This window comes from Heterocephalus glaber, unplaced genomic scaffold (assembly GCF_053883595.1).
Source record: "Heterocephalus glaber isolate CG9 unplaced genomic scaffold, H.glaber_assembly_v1.0 deba00000594, whole genome shotgun sequence".
NCBI lineage: Eukaryota > Metazoa > Chordata > Mammalia > Rodentia > Bathyergidae > Heterocephalus > Heterocephalus glaber.
Genome location: NW_028258151.1, coordinates 21245809 through 21266177, shown reverse-complemented (window position 1 = coordinate 21266177; position 20369 = coordinate 21245809). Strand labels below are relative to the sequence as shown.

Sequence of the window (20369 nt, the reverse complement as noted above, 5' to 3'; positions counted from 1 at the left end):
AGTCCTTCAAGAGCAGGCCTACTACTGGGCAGTAAAAATAGCAGCTGACACCTTCCTGGGGGAGGCGGAGACCTTGACTCCTCTAGGCACGTCTCCTCCATCCTTGCCTCCTTCGGTCGCTTCCTCGGGCCATTCCTATACTTGGTCAGGGGCCTCACTGGGCATACCCTGCCCCCCTCCCCAGCCACCCAGCCACTGTCCAATGGGCTGCTGGGAAAGATCAAATGTCGCTATAACATGAGGGTGTGAGGCCGACCGGGCAGTGCCTGCAGCTGGTCCTGTCCACAGGGAGCTCCAGCCCTTCTCAGACTCAGCAGCAGGTGGGTATGGGAGCGAGCCACCCCCAAGGCCTCCTGCATCAGAGCTGGGTACTCTGTACCCAAGGTGGGACTATTGGGCCTGGGGGCCAAGGTCCCTGGCTGACAGGTTGCCTGACACTCGGATGGGAAGCATAGTGGCTGGAGAAGCCAGGTGGCCCCTGGGAACTGGTGAGCGATTCTGACATCATGTTTCCATGTTCCCCTAGCCTCAGGATAGGACAGAAGACCTGAGTCTAAACTAGAACACAAGGGTGTGGAGTAGGGTGCTGGGAAGTTTGGGGTAAGGGGTTAGAGCTCTATGTTGGAGAGGTAAGATTATGAAACTAGACCGCACAAAAGGGGCGCTGCCCAGGGCTTCAAGGGCTGCCCAGGGGCTGCCTGCTACAACACAGCTGTCTCCGTCACATTGAGGGTTCCTGGGCATTGCTTCTGACATTGTCCTTTTATAGATGATGGAAAGGGGTACATGTCACAGGTCATCCCAGAGAGAAATCCATAGGGAGAAATGTCTAGACCCCAAGCAAGCCTGGGGGGAGTAGACAGAGGGGCTGGGGTAGGGCAGGGCAGGGAGGAGGGAGTTGTTCCTGCCCAGAAAGGCCATGTCCCACCTTGCCTGTGGCTAGAGGAGCAGGTAGCTCTGAGAGGACTCCTGAAGTCGCTGGCCAGACTCTATCATCTATCAGGTCCCGCATGCTGTCCAGAGGTCCTTGGGCATTCCGGGGGGGGGGGGACAGGGCCAGGTGAGGCTGACCAGAGGGGAGTGAGCATGGTCAGAGCCCCCCATCAGGTGAGTGGCAGGGCCTCCTATACCCTCACTCCTTGTCCCTTCAAAGAAGGGAAGGATGGCACATGTCCCCAAAGAACCCAGCCTCATGGGCTATTTACATGCAATGCCTCTGGTGGCAGAGCATTAAGGGGACAACTGTTTTCCTCCTCAGCTGTTGAAATGCCATAACCTGCCCCAGCGCACCCCCCCTCCAGGACAGTGACAGAGACCACACAGAGGGGGAGGGGTGCAAATCAGTCCGGGGTGTGTGTGTGTGTGTGTGTGTGTGTGTGTGTGTGTGTGTTTGTGTCTCCAAGCACTCTTCAGAGGAGCAGGAGCTTCAGTTTCCCCACCTGGGAAGGAGCCCTTGCTGCCCCACCTTGAAGGGTGCAGTTTCCCTCACTGGGTGCCCTCAGGAGATGGGAGCAGAGAGAAAGGTCTGGGCTGTTCTTCCCCCACCCCCATACACCGTCTTGGGTTTCTGAGTGGAGGAGTCTTGCTGATTTGGGTGCCTATTTCTGGACACCTCAGCTGCCACAGGCTTCTTATAAATAGCCCCTCCTCAGTCATGGGCCATCTCTCCCCCTCGGTGGTTGACAGGTGTTGGCCCTGCTGGGGTCGAGGTGGAGGCAGCGGACAGGGCCCTTGGCTCCACAGCCCTCACTAATCTCCCTGCCCTACAGAGTGGCCTGGGAGTAGACAGAGGGGTTGGGTTTTGGACCCACTGAGAGGGCAGAACCCAAGAAAGACCGGGAGCTGGGAGCTGGTAGGGAGCAGAGGGGGTCGGAGGACCAGAGAGTAGGCAACCTTGGCCATTGGGTGGAGGAATGATGAGCCCCAGTCCAGCTGCAGATATGCTAGAGGCTGTCCACTGATGGGCAATGGAGTCCTAGGCAGGGTTCTGGGGTGAGGCAAGCCCCACCTTTGCCTGGACATGAGCTTCACAAATGTCTGATGGTTAATTTTGCATGAAGATTAACTTGCTCAAAAAAAAGAAACATTATGGACAGAGAGCTTAGAATTAGTTCCCACCTTAGCTTTGTGCAACAAACACATTTTTAAGGCCGGGGATTTAGCTCAGTGGTTTCACCACCTGCTGCGCAAGAAGAAGGACCCAAGTTCAATCCCCCGTACCAAAAAAACAAACAAAACACATTTTTTAGCTGATGAACGGGTGTTTTCTTATATAAGTTCCTGGGAGGGGGGCCATAACCAGTGTCTTCAAGTATGTAATATGTTTTCATGAACTTTGCTTTTTAAACCCAAAGCTGTTGCTCAGAGAGCACCCAGGCCACCACGGCCATGGGTATGTCGGGGGGGGGGGCAGCTCCCTGAGGACAGTCCCGAACTCCCTGGTCCCCCAACAGCCACACTTGGACAGGTGTGGCCAGTCCCAGGCCTGGCACTTTCCCACAGACACTGACAAGATCAAGAGCATCATGGGCCTGGGAAAACAGTCCTGCAGCACAAGAGTGCCAGGCTGGGGCACCTGCCAAAAAGCACCTCTGACCACAGCCCTGATGCAGCTCTGGGGCTTGGCCTCCATGTCTGATGGGGAGGAGGGAATCAGGCAGACAGTTCACTCACACACTTCTTTTGGAGAAGACATCCTCAGAAGGTTGTAAGGAACACAAAAGAAGCTCTGGACATCTTCAAGGGAGCCTGGTGGTGGAAGCCATGGGGCACTGCAGGGTGCTTTGGGCTCACACAAAGAAGGGGGACAGTTGGTGGACAGACCGGGTCTGTACTGCCCATTTTGGGGAGCTGGCCTTGGTTGTCTTGGGCACCCAGTGAGGCCCCCCAACCTAACCAGAGGCCACCAAGAGACAGGCTGTATCTCAGACCTGCAAGTCTCCCGAGCATGCAGAGAAGTCTGTAGAGTCCTGTCTGGCCTGGACAACACTTGAACCTCAAGGGCTCTCCTTGAAGACTCTGTAAGGAGACTGCGTAGGGGAGATTCTGAGCTCCAGGCTGAAGCCCCAGCAGGAAGGAAAAGGATCAGAATCTTGGGGGAGGAGGCTGGAAGGGAGCTGATGAGGGGCCCCATGTGCATGAAGCCAAGGACCAAGGGTTGGACAAGTCCTATCTGTGATGTCCCCTCTCAACCCCTGCTCTGAGCCACCTTCCCCTTGCAAAAACCTCCTAACTCTCTCACTTTCTCTCCCCAGAAACACTCCACCCTCACCATGTCTGACGAGGAAGTGTGAGTACCACTGCCTGGGAGCTGCCTCAGAGCTTTGTCCTGTGTGCAGGGTCCGGGGGCTGCTGGGAGCTGCTGTAGGCCAGCCAGCAGAAGCAACCTCACTCCTCTCGTTCTCTCTCTCTCTCTCCCCCTCCCCCTCCGCCTGCAGTGAACAGGTTCAGGGTGAGTGTCACAGCTATTTTCTTTCTCTCTACATCCATCTCTAGTCAGAAAAATTGTCCTTGGGGAGAGGGGGGGTTGACTGGGGACAGCACATATCTGTTGGGAGCCCCTGGTCTGGAATCCCAGGTTGGCTACCTTTGTGGGCGGGTGTTGGAGCAACCCCCTTTGAAAATGGTCTGTCCTGTCCTGTGAGAAGTAATTACATCTCAAGCCACTCAGCCCTGTAGACCTGCTGGGGCTATGTGGCCCTGAGGAGCTTGGGGTCTGTTGGCCACCTGGTCCTTGTCCTTCTTGGCTCTGCTCATGGTCATGGTAGGACATGGCATCCAGGGCATAGATGTGGCCCTCGTGGCTCAGCCATTTCTTCCTCCGGTACAGAGAGCCCTCTTTGGGCCCAAGGAGTCACAGGCCCCATCCCTGGCCAGCAGAAGAGGCTGGACCATCCAGAGATGGGGCAGGCTGGTCCTCCCACTTCCACCCTCTCCAGCAGCCCCTGCTAACATGGCCCCTCTCTTTTGTTCTATTCCAATGCAGAGGAATACGAAGAGGAAGGTAACTGTGGTGGCCTTGGAGGCTCCTCAGCCCTCTAGATCCCCTCTTTATGGAGCCCCCTCCTGCTTGGTGAAGGCCCCACCCACCCCGCCCTCCCTGTCCTCTTCCAGCTCATCAATTAACTGTCCATCTTCTTCATCATTAATTCAACATTAACCATCGCCATTAATCATTTCTTAGTGGTTAAAAATGCAATCATTTAATTAATAGTCAATGTCTTGACTCATTAATTAAATCATCATTAACCTTCAATGATGATTGATCTCTTCAAATGATTAATGGATACTCATTAATCGTTCATGAATGACTTGTGTGGTGGTCACATCCGTGGTGTGTGGAGTGGGCTGGGATCTGATCATTAAAATTCATTAACATCAAGGGCCTCAGCATACACTGCAGCTGCTCCTTGTCTCCCTGTCTCTCTTGGTGTCTCTTCGACTTTCAGTGTCTCTCTATGTGTCTTGTCAGTATCTCTGCATCACTCACTATCTCTCTCTTCTGTCTCTGGGTATTTCTCAATATCTCTCCTAGTCTCCCTCCAGCCCTGTCTCTCTGTATTTCTCTGTCTCTCTGTCTCTTTCTGCTTCTCTGTCTCTGTCTCTCCCAGTGTCTCTACACACCCCCCATCACCACCACCACTGTACCCTCGGGTGCATGGCAAGGCCCTCCCTGGCTGTCGTGCCCAGGCTGGCATGGGTGGTGGAGTGCTGGGTGCAGGCACACCTGGGAACGGTGGGCGCAGCAGTTCCCAGGCCCAAAGGGTGCTGCTCAGGCCCCTGGCAGGCACTCAGCCTCGACAGGCAGGCTGTCCTGCAAGGGCTGCTGGGTGCTGTGTTTTGAAAATATTTTGCAAACACTTAACAACATGAGTGGAATACTTCTTTTTTCTGCAGAAAGGTGGAAAGGCTGGTTTTTGAGCAGGAAATGTGGCCCTGGGAGCCGCTTTTTCCCTGGGGACGGTCATGGGAGGGTCTCCTGAGAATGTTTCTTCCAAGATCCACGTATCTCCCAGGGACTTTCCTGGGGTCAGAAATGGACCAAGAACATAGGATCTCTTCATCACACATGAGTTTTATCCCTGGTCCTCACTTCCATCCCCCACAGAGCAAGATGTTTCGTAGGCAAGCATTAAACAGGCAAGGTCAGCCCTAAGGCAGAGGAGGCCCAGGCCTGGGCAGCCATGGGGCCTGGGGTAGCTGACTCTCAGGGAGGCCTGCTCACCATGGCCAACTGTTATGGCCAGAAATGCAGGATTGGCCACTCCTTCCCTGATCTGTCAGGATAGTCCTCTGCCCTCTTCTCCTGTGGGCCAGCCTCCTTCCTGTCCTCATCCCAACGTGACCCTCTAACGAATGTTTTATTCCTTCTCTCTTTCTCCCCCACCTCTCCTCCTGCTTCTGGCTTCCCCTACCCTCAGAAGAGGCCCAGGAGGAAGGTAAGTGGGGTCCATGACCCCAGGCCCATACCCACTTCCCAGTCTTCCTGACCCCACCCAGCCCTCCCCTCACAGCCATCCTGATGTGCCAGGGTTGTGACCCGGCTCCTACCTCTGAGGATGTGTGCCTGCCCCTGTCTAATCCTGTCCTCTCTCCTCCCTGGCACTCTGTACTCCCGGCATCCTCACGGCAGAAGTCCAGGAGGAAGGTATGAAGACCCAGGACTTCTGGTCCCCATGTGGGGCCCGGGGCCTGGCTGGAGCCCTCTTGGGGTGGGGAGAGGGTGGGGGGCCAGCGAGGCACCAGCCAGCCAAGGGGCCCCACATGTGGCCCCACATAACCCACTAACCACAGCCCGTGCTTGAAGGTGTGGGACCCTGAGGGACTCCACAGGCAGCACAGCCAGGGCTCCCAGTCCTTGTTGTTTGGGGCCATGTACTCCCCCAGATGGAGAGGGTTACCCTGTGGATAGGGAGGGCAGCCTGGCTCAGAGGGCATGGGAAAGACTGTGGGGCTTGTGAGTGCCAGGCCCTCCTTCCCAGGGGGCAGCTAAGAGCCTATGGTGGGGTGGCATGAGACTCCCAGCCAGGCCCACACCTGGGCAGGTTCCAGTACAAGCTCAAGACATTGGAGAGAGTGGCAGGCCAAGGCAGAGGTCTGATAGCCCAGTTTGGGTCTGGAGCAGGCAGGAGGTAAAGAGAGGGCTTTGTGCCTAGCTATTGGAGTGATGAGAAATAGGGTCCTGGCAGGCTTCCCACCCTCCCTCTGGCCCTGATTCCTGGGCTCCAACCCCGCCCGGCAGCATTAGACAGGCCTTGCTGGCCCCGTCAGACACCGAAGCGTGGGGATCCTGAGGGCACATAGGAGGTAGGTGAGAAGCAAAGGAAAGTGAGAGCCCATCCATATCTGTCGCTGAGACCTGCACAGCAAGAAGTGGCTGGGCCTAAAGCAAGAGGCAGCACCACAATCTGCCCCCACCTCAGTTTCCCTACTTGTGAGGATGGGTAATGGGGTGGGCTCAGGCCTCCTCAGGCCCTGAGGCTCCCAGATTCTGACAGTGGGCTACGGGACTTGGGGACGTGGGTCAGTGCCAGGCTAACTCTAACTGTATCCTGCTCACTTCCCGCATGCACGACCCCCTTGGCCTGCGTGGCGACTGGCTGTTTCCGTTTAACCTTGGATCCCTCTCCTTTGACCTCTGACCCTCGGTTTTGCCTCTTGTTCCGTGGCCCTCCTTAGCTCCTGAAGTTCATGAGCCAGGTATGTGACATGACTTCCACGCTACCGTGGCACGCGTGGCCGTGTGTGGGCGCGTGTAGGAGCCGAGGCGAGAAGGAACAAGAGGGGCCGAGTAACCTGCTCACGTCTGGCCTGCTCTTCCTGCCCCTCTCCCGCCCCCCCCCGCCCTCCCCTCACTCATGGGTCCTTCTCTCTCTCCCCCTCCCTCACGGCGCTGCTCACAGAGGAAGTCCAGGAAGGTAGGCTTTGAAACTGTCCCCTCCCTCCCTGTGTCCTCTTTCCCTCTCACCACCCCGCCAGACATTCCATTCCCCACTGTGGACAAAGCCCATCTGGCCTCTGGGCTGGGGACCGAGTGGAGTGAGGTGGACCTCATTGATAGGTGTAGGCTCTGTGTGGCTCAGGCAGAGGGGTCAGGGACATCGAGGCCCTTTGTGGCCACCAGTAGGAAGGTGGAAAGTGTGAGATGTCCAGCCCTGAGGCTAAGGGCAGAGCAGGCCTTGAGGGGACAGTTCTGGGGCTCACTGGGACCCTCTGGATCTACCAAGTTAGGCCGAGAAGAGTGGAGGAGGAGTGGCAGGGTAGGTAGCCAGAGGAGGAGAAGTAAGGAGAGGTAAGGTTGAGGGAGGGTGGAGGGACAAGTGGGGTGAAGCAGAAAGTTGGGCTGAGGCCCAAGGTGGGGATGTTGGGGACCGGAACAGCCGGAGGCCATGCATGCAAATGAGCAATCAGTCAGGTCTCAGCATCCCACCCACTGCCTGGGGCTGAGCCAGACACACCTGGGCACAAGCGAACACGGTTGGCCACAGGGGTGGAGGGAGGGAACTGCAGATCCGAGTCAGGGCCTCTCCATTCACATGCTGCTGCTGCCTCCGTCGGGCTGCATGGTCCTTCCGGCTGCACCTGAGCCCCCATGCAACTCTTCCCTGGCCCCAGAGAGGCCATGGGGACAAAAAGGACAATCTAGGAGGGGAATAGTGGTCGAGTCTCAAGCCTGGCACAGCATAATAGTGCCCAGAAGCCAGCTTGTATGTGCTACAAGGTCACCAGGCCACCCTGGTGACAATGGATGGATGGACAAATGGACACACAAGAGGGATGGGATGTGGGAAGAGTCGGGGGGAAGCTCTGCTGCTTGGATTTGGGCTATGGCCTTGTTCCCTGCAGCTCCTGGCTCCCTCCCCATCCCCCCACCCAGCCCCAGGATCCCAGGGCTGCAGCTCAGCCTCACCAGGAGAGAGCAAGGCCAAGGCCGCAAAGCCACCCTGGGCTTCATGCTGTGCTCAGCTCTGAAGCACCCGCTTTGCTCCCCAGGCCCCACTCTCCCAGGTATTAGGAGAGGGGGCATCAGGCCCACATGCAGAATTGCATGGCTGCTCTGCCGTGTGTGTTGGGTTCCTAAGCAACCATGTTGCTGGGACCTGGGGAGCATGTGCACCACCCAGACCCCGACCCCGACTCTGACCCTGCGCAGGGTTTGCTAGCTGTTCCCCATGTGCGGAGAAAGGAGCTGGTGTCAAAAGCTTTTTTTCAGCCGGCCTTTATTGACCTAACAGAGGCAGGGGCAGGGACATGGCATGTAGATAGCCTTGTCATCACTACCCAAGGTCCAGAGCAGGACTGTAGGACAGTGTAGGTCAGGGTCTGCTGGCCACCTGCGGACACTAGCTCCAGCCAGGCCCAGCCAGGGTGTCCCCCCGGTGAGCCTGAGGGCAGTCTACCTGAGAGGGTGGCTGGCCTGAAAGCCAGTTCACCTGCCCAAATCTGCCCCCAGAGGGGGCTGACAAAGAGGGAATAGGGGCTGTCTCAGAAAGGCTCATCACAGGCTCCAGAGGAGATGGCTCTTAGGGTCAGAGGGCAGCCTCTTGTGCTCAGGTTGAGCAAACCAGGACTCATGGCCACTGACAGGGCCAAAGTGGACACTTGGACTCAGCAGGGGTCCTTGAACTGAGACTGGCATTAGTTGAGGCCCACATAGGCACACGGTGCCAAGAGACTAGGACGTGGGATCTTGTGACCCAACAAGGCTGGTCTTGCAGGCAGCAGGGGCCAGAGCCATACCAACTGTCCCAGGCAGAGGCTACACTCAGACCAGCTCCAAGGACTGTGTCAGGGGTCCCACTCATGGCCCGGGCCTTCCCAGCTCCTTCCACCCTGTTCTTAGACAGCAGTCCTGAGGTTCAGCTAGGGTTCACATGGAAGTCCAGGCCCCTGGGGAAGGATGGGTGCTGTCCCTGGGCCTGTGCCTGCCGCTGCTGCTTCTGTGGCCGCTGCTTCCTATGTGCGCGGCTTTTCTCTTGCATGTGTGCTTGTGCCTGTGCCATGAAGATGCAGCTGATGAGGAGCAGGAAGAGGACGAGGAAGGTAAGGGCAGCTTGCTCTGTCCACATGGGACCCCGGTTCTGGCCAGCATCTGTTGCAGCTCCCAACCCCACTCTCGCCATCTGTCCATCTGTCCCTCTGTCCTTCTTTCCCTGGCTCAGAGCCTCCATGCAGGACCTTGTTACTTGGCATGGCAGCTGCCCTGGGGTTGGGTGCCAAGGTGTGCAGCCAGTGGGGACAAGCCAGCAGACAAGCAGCCCCAGATGGCCTGGACTCCTTCCTCCAAACCTCCTCCATCCCCAGACCTCTGAGGACCAGTACTTGCTGCCATATCTTCCTTCTTCTCCTTACTTTACACTCTGAGCCCTTCTTAGAGCCCCAGGGGGCTTTCACAGCCTGGAATGGAGATAAAACCTTCTGCTTCTAATGGGGTAGGGTAGGTGGGTAGTGGGAGGTTCAGCTGGAGAGGCAGGTGGCCCTACAAGTCAGAGCCCAGCAAGCTCCCAGCTTGGTGGTTCCCATCAGCAGGAGGGGGCTGCCTGTCTCACCTGGTCTCTCTCCCTTCTCCCTATGTTGGTGTTTCGGTGACCAGAAGAGAAGCCAAGACCCAAGTGAGTGTGGGGTCCGGGCAGGGCTGGGGTGGGCATGTCAGGAATGGGCATATGTAGGAGCCTGGGGCCCATGGTTAGAGAAAAAGCCCAATGTGCAGGGAAGATGAGGACCAAGGTCACCTAGGAAATAGAAGGGGGACTGTAGGGTGTGACTCTGACCTACTCATCCAGGGCAGGCAAGGAGGCCTAGATGTAGGAGGGGCCTACACTGAGGACAGAAAGGCATTGGGAAAGTTAGGGGAAGAAGGTAAGGAGCGAGGTGTGATGCTCAGGGCATTGGGATCCCAGGTGCCTCTCCAGGCTTCACTGTGCCTAGCTGCTTGGGGGTGGAGGTGAGCGGAGAGAGGGTGGAGCTTGCTCAGAACCCCCTTCAGGTGGACCATCCAAATCAGCTCTCTGCAGGAGACCCTGAGACCTGTGAGGAATACTTCTTTGGGGGCGGCTCTTGCCCTTATTTCACCACTTGCGGGTGTTTCAGAGACTTCTTAAAGTTCAATTCTCTGACTTTCCTGGCTTCGATAGTACTCACAAGCCCACGACTCTCTCTCTCTGTGACTCACTCCTTATCCTTCTGAGTGCGTATTTTGTTCTTCGCTCTACAAGAGTGGGAATTCAGGGGATATTAGCATAAGCTCCATGTCTGCTCCTGCTTCAGGAGGCACGGTGGAGTCTCCAAAGAAGGGTGAAGATAGCCACAGGGCATAGCCAGCGTACTCCCACCCTCAAACTTTATTTTTCAGCAAGTTTAAATAAAGAAATGCTGGATCACGAGACATTTTCCCATTTCAGAAAAATTGTTTGTGTTTTCGCTATGAAAATAAAACACCTCATTAAAGAAAATTCGGAAAATACGTAAAAGTCAAATGAAGAAAAAAAAATCATCTATAATTCTCCCACCTACCCATCTAGCCAGCCAGACTATGGAAAGGAGCAGAAAGAAATAAAAATCCTTATTTCTTCCTACTCTTTTTCCACCCAAAGAGCTTGGAAAAAAAGATCTCAACTCTGCTGTTTTCAAACATCGAACTGTCTATACAGCCTTGAATTCTGCTTTTTTATAATTTAGCACTATTCATAAGTATTTTTCCATGTTTTTACATCGTCTTCTCAAATATTTTGAATGGCCACATAATATTCCATCAATTGGACAAACCATAATTTTCCTAACCATTCCTCTATTGCAGGCTTCCCCCAGTATTTTACTATCATAAATAACACTGAGTGGAAAGCATTTTCCATCTTCAGGGCTATTTCCCTAGGCCACATTCCCAGAACTGGAATTACTGGGTCAAAGAGTACGAACGTTCTTAAGACTTTGACGTTCCTTGCCAAATTGCTTTCCACAAGGGCCTGGCCAAGGCGGCCTCCGACGTGGGCTGTGAGCAGTCTGTGTCCCACGCCTGCCTCACCCAAAGTCAGAAACGTGCTTCTGCACCTCTGCCATTGACAGATGGCAGACAGCATCTCACGGCTGTTTTCCTTTGCATTCCTCTGATTGCACGAGGGCCAACTGTTCCCCGAACGTTTGTTAACTGGTTGTCTTTCTTCCTTGAGAATTGGTAGCTTATGTCTTTTGCTCATTTATCTAGCAGTGGACATGTCTCTATGTTTTCTTAATCATTAGTTTGCATAAGGATATAAGTCTTCTGCGTATTTGCTGAAAATATATTTTTTTTAGTCTGGGTCCCCCCCCCCTCCGCCCGCCTTTCAATTTTTGCCCTCTTTTCACATACATAAGTTTTTCATTTGCACAGAGTCAGCACATCTTTCCCTTGGAGGGAACTTCTGGTGCTTCTGAGCTTAGAGAATCCTTCCCGCTCTGGTTTTCAATCGATACTCAGCTCCACTTTCTGCCGTGACTTGTTTTAAAAAGTCCTTGTTGTCTTAACCCTCTGCTCCATCTGGAACATGTTGGTGGGAAAAGGGGGTCACAGAGCCAGTGGGCTGGGGGCTCCTTTTCTCTTCAAAGTGCCTCTTTCTCCTGCCTTTGGGCCCCCAGAAAGATTAGATTGGCCAGAGAAAAAGGGTCACAATGACCAGTCCTGAGCACACAGGCCATTGCCACCCGCTGTCCCCAAAGGCATGTGGCAGTCGCCTGCCTTCTGATGGGACCTGGCTACATTTGTTTACTTGTTTGAGAAATAAACTGGACCCCTCTCCTGGAAAGATGGGGTGAAAGACAATTTAGTTTCCAGGTTAGGTAGAATCACCAGTTTGCTGGTGAAAGATTCTGCAAAATGAAGGGAACATGATGAAGTTGGAAACTTCTTTAAAGGGTCAGATCACTCTTGGGAAGTGGATTATAAATTTGTTAAGAATAACACTGAGAGGGCTGGGGATTTAGCTCTGGGTTCCCCTGCCTGCCTCACAAACGCAAGGACCTGAGTTCTATCCCTGGTGCCAAAAAAAAAAAAGAATAACATTGAGGCAAATGTGCCACTAGGCAAGGTGCCCTCAGCCAGGTGGGAGGGTTTGAAGGTGTGAGAGCCAACCTGGGGCCGGGTCAACTCAGAGAAGTCCAACCCCCCAGGGGGTCTTGGTTGTCTGTGCTCATGAACCAATCTCTCACTCTCTCTTTTTCAGACTCACCGCTCCTAAGATCCCGGAAGGGGAAAAAGTAGATTTCGATGTAAGTTTATGGGAACCAGGTCAACATCCCTCAACATCACCCCCACCACTCCCTGCTTCAAGCCCTACATCAGGCCTCTGGGTATCCTCTCCTTTCCAGCACCAGGAGAGAAACTATTCTTCTCTAACTTATTCCTGGAGCAGAGGAAATTCTTCCAAGAATAGACATCTTCTCTTTTCCTCTGTTCATCCTTTCATCCATGAATCATTCATGCACCCAACCTTCCATCCATCCCTCATCAATCTCTACAATTCATTCATCTGCCCATCCTTCCTTTCGCCCACCCATCTACCTATCCATTCGCTCATCTATCCACTATCCATCATGCATCCACTCATCCACCCATCTATCTCTTTACTTATCCTTCTATAATTAAGCTACTCATCTATCTGTTTATGCAACAAATTTATTTCACTCACCAGTCTCCTCTCAGTCAAGCCCATGTAAAGCATCTCTGAAGATGAAGACCAAACCAAGTTAGAGCCAGTCCATCCCATGTCAGAGCTGCTAGCCTCACAGCTTTGCAGGGCCTGGCTCACCCACAAGAAGGGCACCATCCTTATCCTGGGATTCGGGGGTCAGGCTACCCAGGATCCCAGGAGGGCAGCAGCTCAGGGACATGGCAGGCAAAGTAATTGTTGTGGTGGCCAGAGGAGGCAGGGGTCTTCTTGGGGGCAGAGTAAAGTGCCACTAGGAACCAGGCAGGACCCAGGCTAGAGAGGATGGGTGGGGACAGATGGCTTCTCCTACCCCAGGACATCCAGAAGAAGCGCCAGAACAAGGACCTCATGGAGCTCCAGGCTCTCATTGATAATCACTTTGAAGCCCGCAAGAAGGAGGAGGAAGAGCTGGTCGCACTCAAGGAGAGAATTGTGAGTGTGGGCACATGGGTGGAGGCCACTGGGCACTCTGAAGGGCTGGGCAAGGTGAGGCTGGGCTGACCCACTTCTTGGCACAGGAAAAACGCCGTGCTGAGAGGGCTGAGCAGCAGAGGATCCGCGCTGAGAAAGAGCGTGAGCGCCAGAACAGATTGGTGGTAAGGACAGTGCCAGTCCACCCACCTTGCCCATGAACCCAGAGTTCAGGTGGCTTAGGCTTCATTCTCCTAGGGCTCCTATTGCATAGGTTAGGGATCACAGCCATTAGCTGAAGCCTCCTGTCCTGCAAAAATGCTACTAGAGGGCGGACCTTGACCACTAGAGCTTCCTTCCAGAAAGTTCTAAGCCAGGGCATAGCCTTAAAGCAGGGCAAGAGAAGGTATCTCTGGCCTCATCCCTGAGAGTCTTGGGAATGGGGTCTCCACAGGAGGAGAAGGCTCGGAGAGAGGAGGAGGATGCCAAGAGGAGAGCCGAGGATGACCTGAAGAAGAAGAAGGCCTTGTCCTCCATGGGAGCCAACTATAGCAGCTATCTGGCTAAGGTGGGGCCAGTGCCCAGAGCCCAGGGGGTGGCCACTGGTCTGTGTTAGTACACATGCCATTCCTGAGACTAGGCCCCTCCCTCTTGCCTGTCCCCTTCAGGCTGATCAGAAGAGAGGCAAGAAACAGACAGCTCGGGAGATGAAGAAGAAGATCCTTGCAGAGAGACGCAAGCCACTCAACATTGACCACCTCAGTGAGGACAAGCTGAGGTGAGGGGCTGGCGCCAGGGGTGAGGCCACTGAAGCCCAACTCTTGCTCTGTGGTAGCTGAAGAAGTGCAGGGGTTTGAGCCTGCCTCTCAGGCTTAGCCCTCCCAGCCTCATTCTGTCCTCCAGGGACAAGGCCAAGGAGCTCTGGGACACCCTGCACCAACTTGAGACTGATAAGTTCGAATTTGGGGAGAAGCTGAAACGCCAGAAATATGACGTGAGTCCAGACATTCAGCCCATGGGCTCCCCCAGGTCTCACCCGCCAGTGTGGGCAGCTACCTCCCTGCACCCTATTATCCTCTGTGCGTGCTCCCTGACCCAGGGCCTGGGCCCAAGGAACCCAGGCAAGCTGGGGACCACTGCTCAAGGCTGTCTTCTGAGACAGCCTCCCAGCACCACCCTATACCCTTAGCCATCAACATGGGCCCTGTAGCCACCATGGTCAACTCTGTGATGAAGGCCTTCAAGAACTCTGGCTACCACAGCAACCCCCAAGATGTCTGCTTCCTCACAGCAGCCAGACCGGGGCTGACACACACCTCCCGAGGCAGCTGGGAAAGGAGGCTGGGGCTAGGCCCTGTGGAGGGCTGGCAGCTAGAGGTACTGAGAGGGCTCACGGACAGGGAACCCTCCCATGTAGATCCCAACACCGAGAGCCAAGCTGAGGGTCAGAGGGACCCTGCCTGGGGTGGGCTGCAGAGTCAGGCCAGGGGCACCAGGGGCTAGGATTGGTACCTAGGGCTTTCCCATCTATGGAGGCCTGAGGACCCAGGGAGAGACACCAGTTCTGGGGGCATGAATGTACTGTGCAGATGCACAACCCTGAGCTCTACCATCAGGGCTGTGCTACCCTCCCTCACCCTCCAGCATCCCTGGGGAAGACGATGTTTGCCCTCAGGGCATGTGTAGAAGCAGCTCCCAAGGCCGCCAAGACAGACACATAAATCTTGGCTCTTTCTTGGAGCCCTGGGCAGGCTGTCAACCTATCCCTTAGTGTCCTTCCCTCTAACAGAGCAGCAGGACAGCATGCCCCTCCCTGAGCTGTCCCTATGAGGAGACAGATCCATCTCCCTCAAGGCTGCCCTGAGGCTGGCCCAAGCTGAATCGGGAACTCTGACATACTGTACCCATGTCAGGTTCCCAGGGGCTCAGAAAACCTCAAGGGTCATTGCCAGGCTCACCAGGCCCATGGCAAGCCTCGAAACCTTAGCCACCTGCCCAGCCCCATAACCATCTTGGTCTTTCTAGATCATGACTGTCCGGGCCAGAGTGGAGATGCTGGCCAAGTTGTGAGTAGCCAGAGTGCACTATGGGCCAGGCTCGTGGGTGAGCAATGCACGGTGTGCCTCTCGCATGGCACAGATCTGGGTCATTTGCAAGGATGCTGGCGGCCAGGGCTGGAGCCCTCATGGTCTTTCCTCTTCTTGCTGCCTTGGCTCCTCCCTCCTGCCTCCCTCAGTGGCTTTGAGCTGGACTGCTGCCCTTATTGGCTGGCAAGACAGGGCCTCACCTTCCCAGGAGATTCTCCTGGTGCCAGGGCACCTCAGCCACAAGTCAGGAGTGGGGAGTGGGGGCACAGGAACAGGAGGGTCAGGGGTCAGGGCTGGGAAGGAGGGGTCTTCAGGCCTCATCTCCACCCTACCCCACAAGGGCCCACATCCTGCCGCAGTGAGAAGGTAAGTGGCCGGCTCCAGAGCTGCTGTGTGTGGTAGCACAGGCTGTGCTGTGAGAGTGAGTCCAGACACAAGCAGAAGGCCAAGGGGCAGTGCCCACTAAGGAAGCCAGTGGCCCTGGTGCTGCCACAGGAAGCTACAACACCTCGGTGGGGATTCCACAGCCTGTCCTGCACTATGGTAAAGACAGGCATTTGCCTACCATGCTGAGCCTGGGCCTCCTGGGTCCCCATCACAGTAAGTTGCCTGTGTTGTTCACAGATCACCACACTCAGAAGCCGCATCGACCAAGCCCAGAAGCAGTGAGTAGCCCGGCCCATCTCCCTCTGCGCTGGGCACAGGGTCCCACAGGGCCAGCCACCATGTGCCTCACCTAGGGCCTGGTCATTTTAGCCCTGCATAAGGGTCGGTGGTGGCCAGCCTTCTGCAGAGCAGTAACAAGACTAACATGGCCATGCCCCTTGTCCAGCATGTCCAGGGCCTGTGCCTAGGATCTGGGTGTTCCTTTCTCATCTGCATATAGGAGGGACCACATGGGGTTTCTCCCACATCTGGAGCAGCCAGCAGGGACAAGGCAGCCTGGAGGCTCCCAGAGTGTGGTGACTCTAAGTGGCCTGTGAGTGGCCTGGTATAGCGGGCCTGGACATTCTACAGCATTTCACCCTCAGAAGTGACCTATGATAGGGAATTCAGAGGCCAGGCTTTGCCACCACCTTTCTGTGATCACTGATTCCCCAGAAAGGTGACATTTCCATCCATGGAATCATGCCCCATGGGGCACGGGGACCCACTGCAGCAGCTGCAGCCCACCCTCTGGGCCTGTACTTGGGTCCCACACTGAGGTCTTGCCACTGAACCTAGCCAGGGTGTTGTCACATCCAAGCATTGCAGTACCCTAGGGATACTTGGAGTCCCTGTTTCCTGGGCTCCTTTTCCTCCCTTGGTCTCCTTGCTGCTCCCAGATATGGGTCCCTTTTCCAGGGAGGGGGCTGGTGAAGGAGACTCCACAGCCTCCCAGCCTGTTGTGTGGGTCAGGGACACATGCATGCAAGTGTGTATGCATACATGTGCATGTGCACACATGTAAGAGTGTGAGGGCATGGCTGTCACCACCAGAGGTCCCACTGCACCAGCTCTCAGGGGTTCAGCACTCTTGTCCTCCCACCTGCCTCAGCCCTCACCCCGTTCCCAGCTTCTCCAAGCACACTACCAAACAGAGGGCCTTAGAACAGCCTGAGGACAGCCACCTTGGCTGCCATCTAGAGGGCACAAACTTTTCAGGGAAAACAATCATTCATCTACTGAGACAGTCTCCAGGCTGGGGTCTGTCTGCAGTAGCCCCCCAGGCAGGCCAAGGAGGACAGAGTGCGGGGCCCTGGCTTGCATGCAAACCCCAACCTAACCACACTAAGTCCCAGGCCTGGCCCAGTCAGGTGCAGGTGAGTCAGTGCTGCTTGGACTGCAGTGAGGCCTGTGTGCTAGGGAAGCAGGCTGCCCGCCTGGGCCCTTATCCTGAGAGACACCTGTGGAGGCCAGGGCTGAAGGTCTGCCCCGGGGCTAGGGCCTGGGGAAAGGCCTGCCTTGCAGAGCTTCTTATCCCTGGGATTAGCTAGTCTCTCTGATCCTAAAAAACAACTTGTTTCCCATTTGTAGCAGCAAGAAGGCCGGCACCCCAGCCAAGGGCAAAGTCGGTGGACGCTGGAAGTAAAGAAGCCCAGAGGCCCTCTGTGGCAGAGACCCCCTGCCTTGGGTCACTCTGGGCCCTGGGGCTTTTTACTACAAGATGGCATCTTCTAGCTCCCACACTCAGGCTACTTCTGGAGCTCCAGGATGATCCTGGGGGTAGAGGGGCCATCCCAGAACAGCCCCCATGCCTCTGCCCTCATCGCACCTGCCCCCTGGGGTCTGTGAATAAAGCAGCAGGCCTCCTTCCACCAAGTGAACTGTTGTGCATAGGGGCTGGGGAGGGTGGTGCATGATCTGGGGCTGCTTGCAGGCAGGAGCATCTGGTGGACGCCCTCCTCAGGGACCAGCTCCAGGGAGCACAAGGTGCATTCTGTCCACTAGCAGTGGCTGTGGCCTGACTGTGCACAGGCCAGGGGCCCAGAGACACCTCCAGGATGCTGCCAGAACTCTCCCCATCAGGGACTCTTCACCCCTAGACACTCCTGTCCCTTGCCCTAGAGCTTTCCAAGCCAGATAGGGGGTTCATCCACCCTGAGAGGGTTTCTCCTTTGGGCCTACTCTGAAACTCATTTGGGGCAGAGTTTTTCCTTGGGAGGAGGAGGGAGGAAAGACTTTGCAGACTTCGACCCCAGGAGGGTGGGGCAGATGGGGAGCCCACTCACAAGGGCACACTGGGCTCCTCTCCCTGGCTCAGCACATCAAGGGCAGGAGGGAAGTGAAAAAGCACGTTTCCAGCGAGAAAGCAAATATGGCAAACACAGAGTGTTTTTCTATATTATAAGGGAACACAGTGCACAACTGTGTAATAAATTTGAAAGTCCTGACCAAATAGAATTATGGAAAATATAAATCACAGAAATTGGATCAAGACGCAAGGCCCTACAGCAAAGCATTCATACAGGAAGGTGTTTGTCCAGAACTGCTTCTCCAGGAAGCCCTGGGGCGGTGGTGGTCTGTGTCTGCCTGCAGAGACAGGGAGGGAGGCCCCTTCAGGCTGCAGCAGTGCTGGTACCAGGACCTCGGGGTCAAGATAGAAGTTCCAGATAGCACATGTATACGTGTAGACACCCTGACACACATACATAGAGGAGGGTGAGCATCCTGGCACACAATACACCAACCCATATGTGTACATTATTAAAGGAAAAAATCATTCAGTGATACTTGTCAAAGCCCAGTAAGGAAGACTTTCTGTAGGACCATCACCATAGGTCTAAGGACCCCTGTGTCTGTGTCATAGTGGGGGGAGATTGGGCTCAACCCTAACTACAATGTGGGCAGGTTGGATTCAGAGCCCAGGAGCAGTAGGTAGAAAATAACTAAAAAGGGCCAGGGATTTAGCTCAGTGGTTCTGCTGCCGGCCTCACAAGCGAAAGGTCCCGAGTTCGATCTCCGGTACCAAAAAGAAAATAACTAAAAAAGAGACATCAGAGTAGAGAATGATGCCTTAATCAAGCTAGCAGGATTCCCACTGAAAGCAGATCAGAGCCCACTTGGGGGTGGCAGAGGAGGAAAAATCCTACCCAATATGGGGTTGGTCAGGTATCAGGGTTCTTGCTAACCTGACTTAGCACGGCTCTTTGATAAAATTGAGTTGTATAAGGCAGAGCAGAGGGCCCAGGAGAAGGCACAGGAGCCTGACTGAAGCGTGGCCAGCAGAAACTCTTTGACACCCCAACACACATACATATGCACACATCCACAGCCCCCCTCAAGCACAGCTTCTTACACATATGGGCACACCCTAGCACACATCCACAAACACACCCCAGGCCCCTTGCTCCTGCATACACAACTCACACACACCCTTGTACCCTCCAATAGACCTATACAGCACAGGTTTGAATGTGGGAAATGAGACCAACCACACTTTATTTCAGTAATGCAAAGATATACTGTATATGTATTACATACATAACCCTAATGTAGTAAGTGATAGCATCCATCTGTTCACGTCACCAGTCTGCCTCCTTGCCTTGTTCTGAAAGGCAACAGCCAGCACAGAAATGACAGGAGGCAAGCTTTTATGCTGGGGACAGGCAGGAGGTTCCATGCCTCAGGTATCGGTGGCAATTCAGGAGGCAAATGGTGGCATCACAGGAAAAATGTGCAGATCTCAGCACTGCGTGCACATCTCCAAGCAAGTGACAGATCAAGGGTACAAAAGCAAGGCAGTAATACGTGCACAATTCGCAAAACAACTGATGGAATGGACATGGCTGGAATGCTGTTCCCCCTGGCCAGGAATGCGTGTGAACGCTGGCAAAGCTGACCTTAGATAGGACGCAAAGTAAATTCCAACAAAGTCCCAACAACAGGAATGTCCCAGCCAAGCCCGAAGCCAACAGAAGTAGTCTCTTCTGGCATGTGTTTAGAACTGTAAAAACACAGCTGAATGCTCTGGATGGGAGAGGAAGTCATAGAGGAAGGCAGGAAGCACTTAGGGCCCAATGATAATGGATCCTGGCCCCACTGGTACAGGACTGACATGGGAAATGGGGCCCCTGGTCCTTATACTAGGGAAGGGAACAAAGGCCTCCAATGCTCAAGAGTCTCCTGGGCAACTCAAGAAATTAGCAAATGAATAAAAAAGTAGACTAAGAAACAGAGATGATAAGAAACAGGAAAGGTGTTAATAAAATAAAAGCCCCAAATTAATGGAGAAAATTAACAAAGTCAAAAAGTTGGTTCTAGAAAAGGACTAGTAAAACAGTCCATCATCTAACATGATAACTAAATAGAAAGATGAGAAGACGGGGACAATATTAGGATGACAGGAAGAGCACAGTTACAGAGTTCAGGAACACAATTTACAGCAAAACAGTGCCATGAACAACAGAATGACAATATATTTGAAAACTGGGTAAAATGGCCATTTCCCAGGAGAAATATAACTTACAGGATTGGGTCAAGGTGGAAAGTAGCCCTTGAATAAGCTCAGTTTTGGGGGGTTTTCTGGTTTTTTTGGTACCAGAGATTGAACTCAGGACCTTGCGCTTGTGAGGCAGGCATGGTGCCACTGAGCTAAACCCCAAGCCCCTCAGTTTTTTGACAATGAATTACAGGTTAAACCAAAAAAACACAGAATTTATTAAAGTTACATCATGACCAAGGGGGTGCTCTCTAAAAAGAGTTTTATATC

General features: G+C 54.4%; 1 protein-coding gene and 1 long non-coding RNA gene across 7 annotated transcripts; both read left to right on the top strand.

Annotated features, from left to right (window-relative positions):
* The first annotated feature begins 76 nt into the window (after positions 1 to 76).
* LOC147829530 (uncharacterized) lies at positions 77 to 3988 on the top strand. The gene is made up of 3 exons (XR_015448960.1): positions 77 to 320; positions 3255 to 3289; positions 3438 to 3988. It is a non-coding gene; the product is annotated as an uncharacterized LOC147829530 (long non-coding RNA).
* Positions 3989 to 3990: 2 nt separating this feature from the next.
* Positions 3991 to 17535, top strand: Tnnt3 (troponin T3, fast skeletal type). Of its 6 annotated transcripts, XM_087205527.1 has the most exons (13): positions 3991 to 4003; positions 5421 to 5438; positions 6903 to 6917; positions 9593 to 9611; positions 12195 to 12240; positions 12996 to 13112; positions 13199 to 13276; positions 13546 to 13659; positions 13760 to 13869; positions 13995 to 14085; positions 15117 to 15157; positions 15803 to 15843; positions 17195 to 17535. In XM_087205527.1, the coding sequence occupies exons 6-13, from the start codon at positions 13029 to 13031 to the stop codon at positions 17518 to 17520; spliced, it is 885 nt and encodes a 294-aa protein (XP_087061653.1). In that variant the 5' UTR covers positions 3991 to 4003; positions 5421 to 5438; positions 6903 to 6917; positions 9593 to 9611; positions 12195 to 12240; positions 12996 to 13028; the 3' UTR covers positions 17521 to 17535. The 6 variants fall into 6 exon arrangements, with proteins under 6 accessions (XP_087061653.1, XP_021120068.2, XP_087061655.1 ...); XM_021264409.2 differs by lacking the exon at positions 15803 to 15843 and having other exon boundaries at positions 17195 to 17475; XM_087205529.1 differs by lacking the exons at positions 3991 to 4003; positions 5421 to 5438 and adding an exon at positions 6682 to 6699.
* Positions 17536 to 20369: the final 2834 nt, after the last annotated feature.

Excerpts from the sequence above, each read along its gene's own strand:
- Tnnt3 (XM_087205527.1), top strand. The coding sequence starts at position 13,029 with ATGGAGCTCCAGGCTCTCATTGATAATCACTTTGAAGCCCGCAAGAAG. Across the intron at positions 13,113-13,198 it reads TCGCACTCAAGGAGAGAATT|GAAAAACGCCGTGCTGAGAG; the intron begins GTGAGTGTGGGC and ends TTCTTGGCACAG. Across the intron at positions 13,277-13,545 it reads AGCGCCAGAACAGATTGGTG|GAGGAGAAGGCTCGGAGAGA; the intron begins GTAAGGACAGTG and ends GGGTCTCCACAG.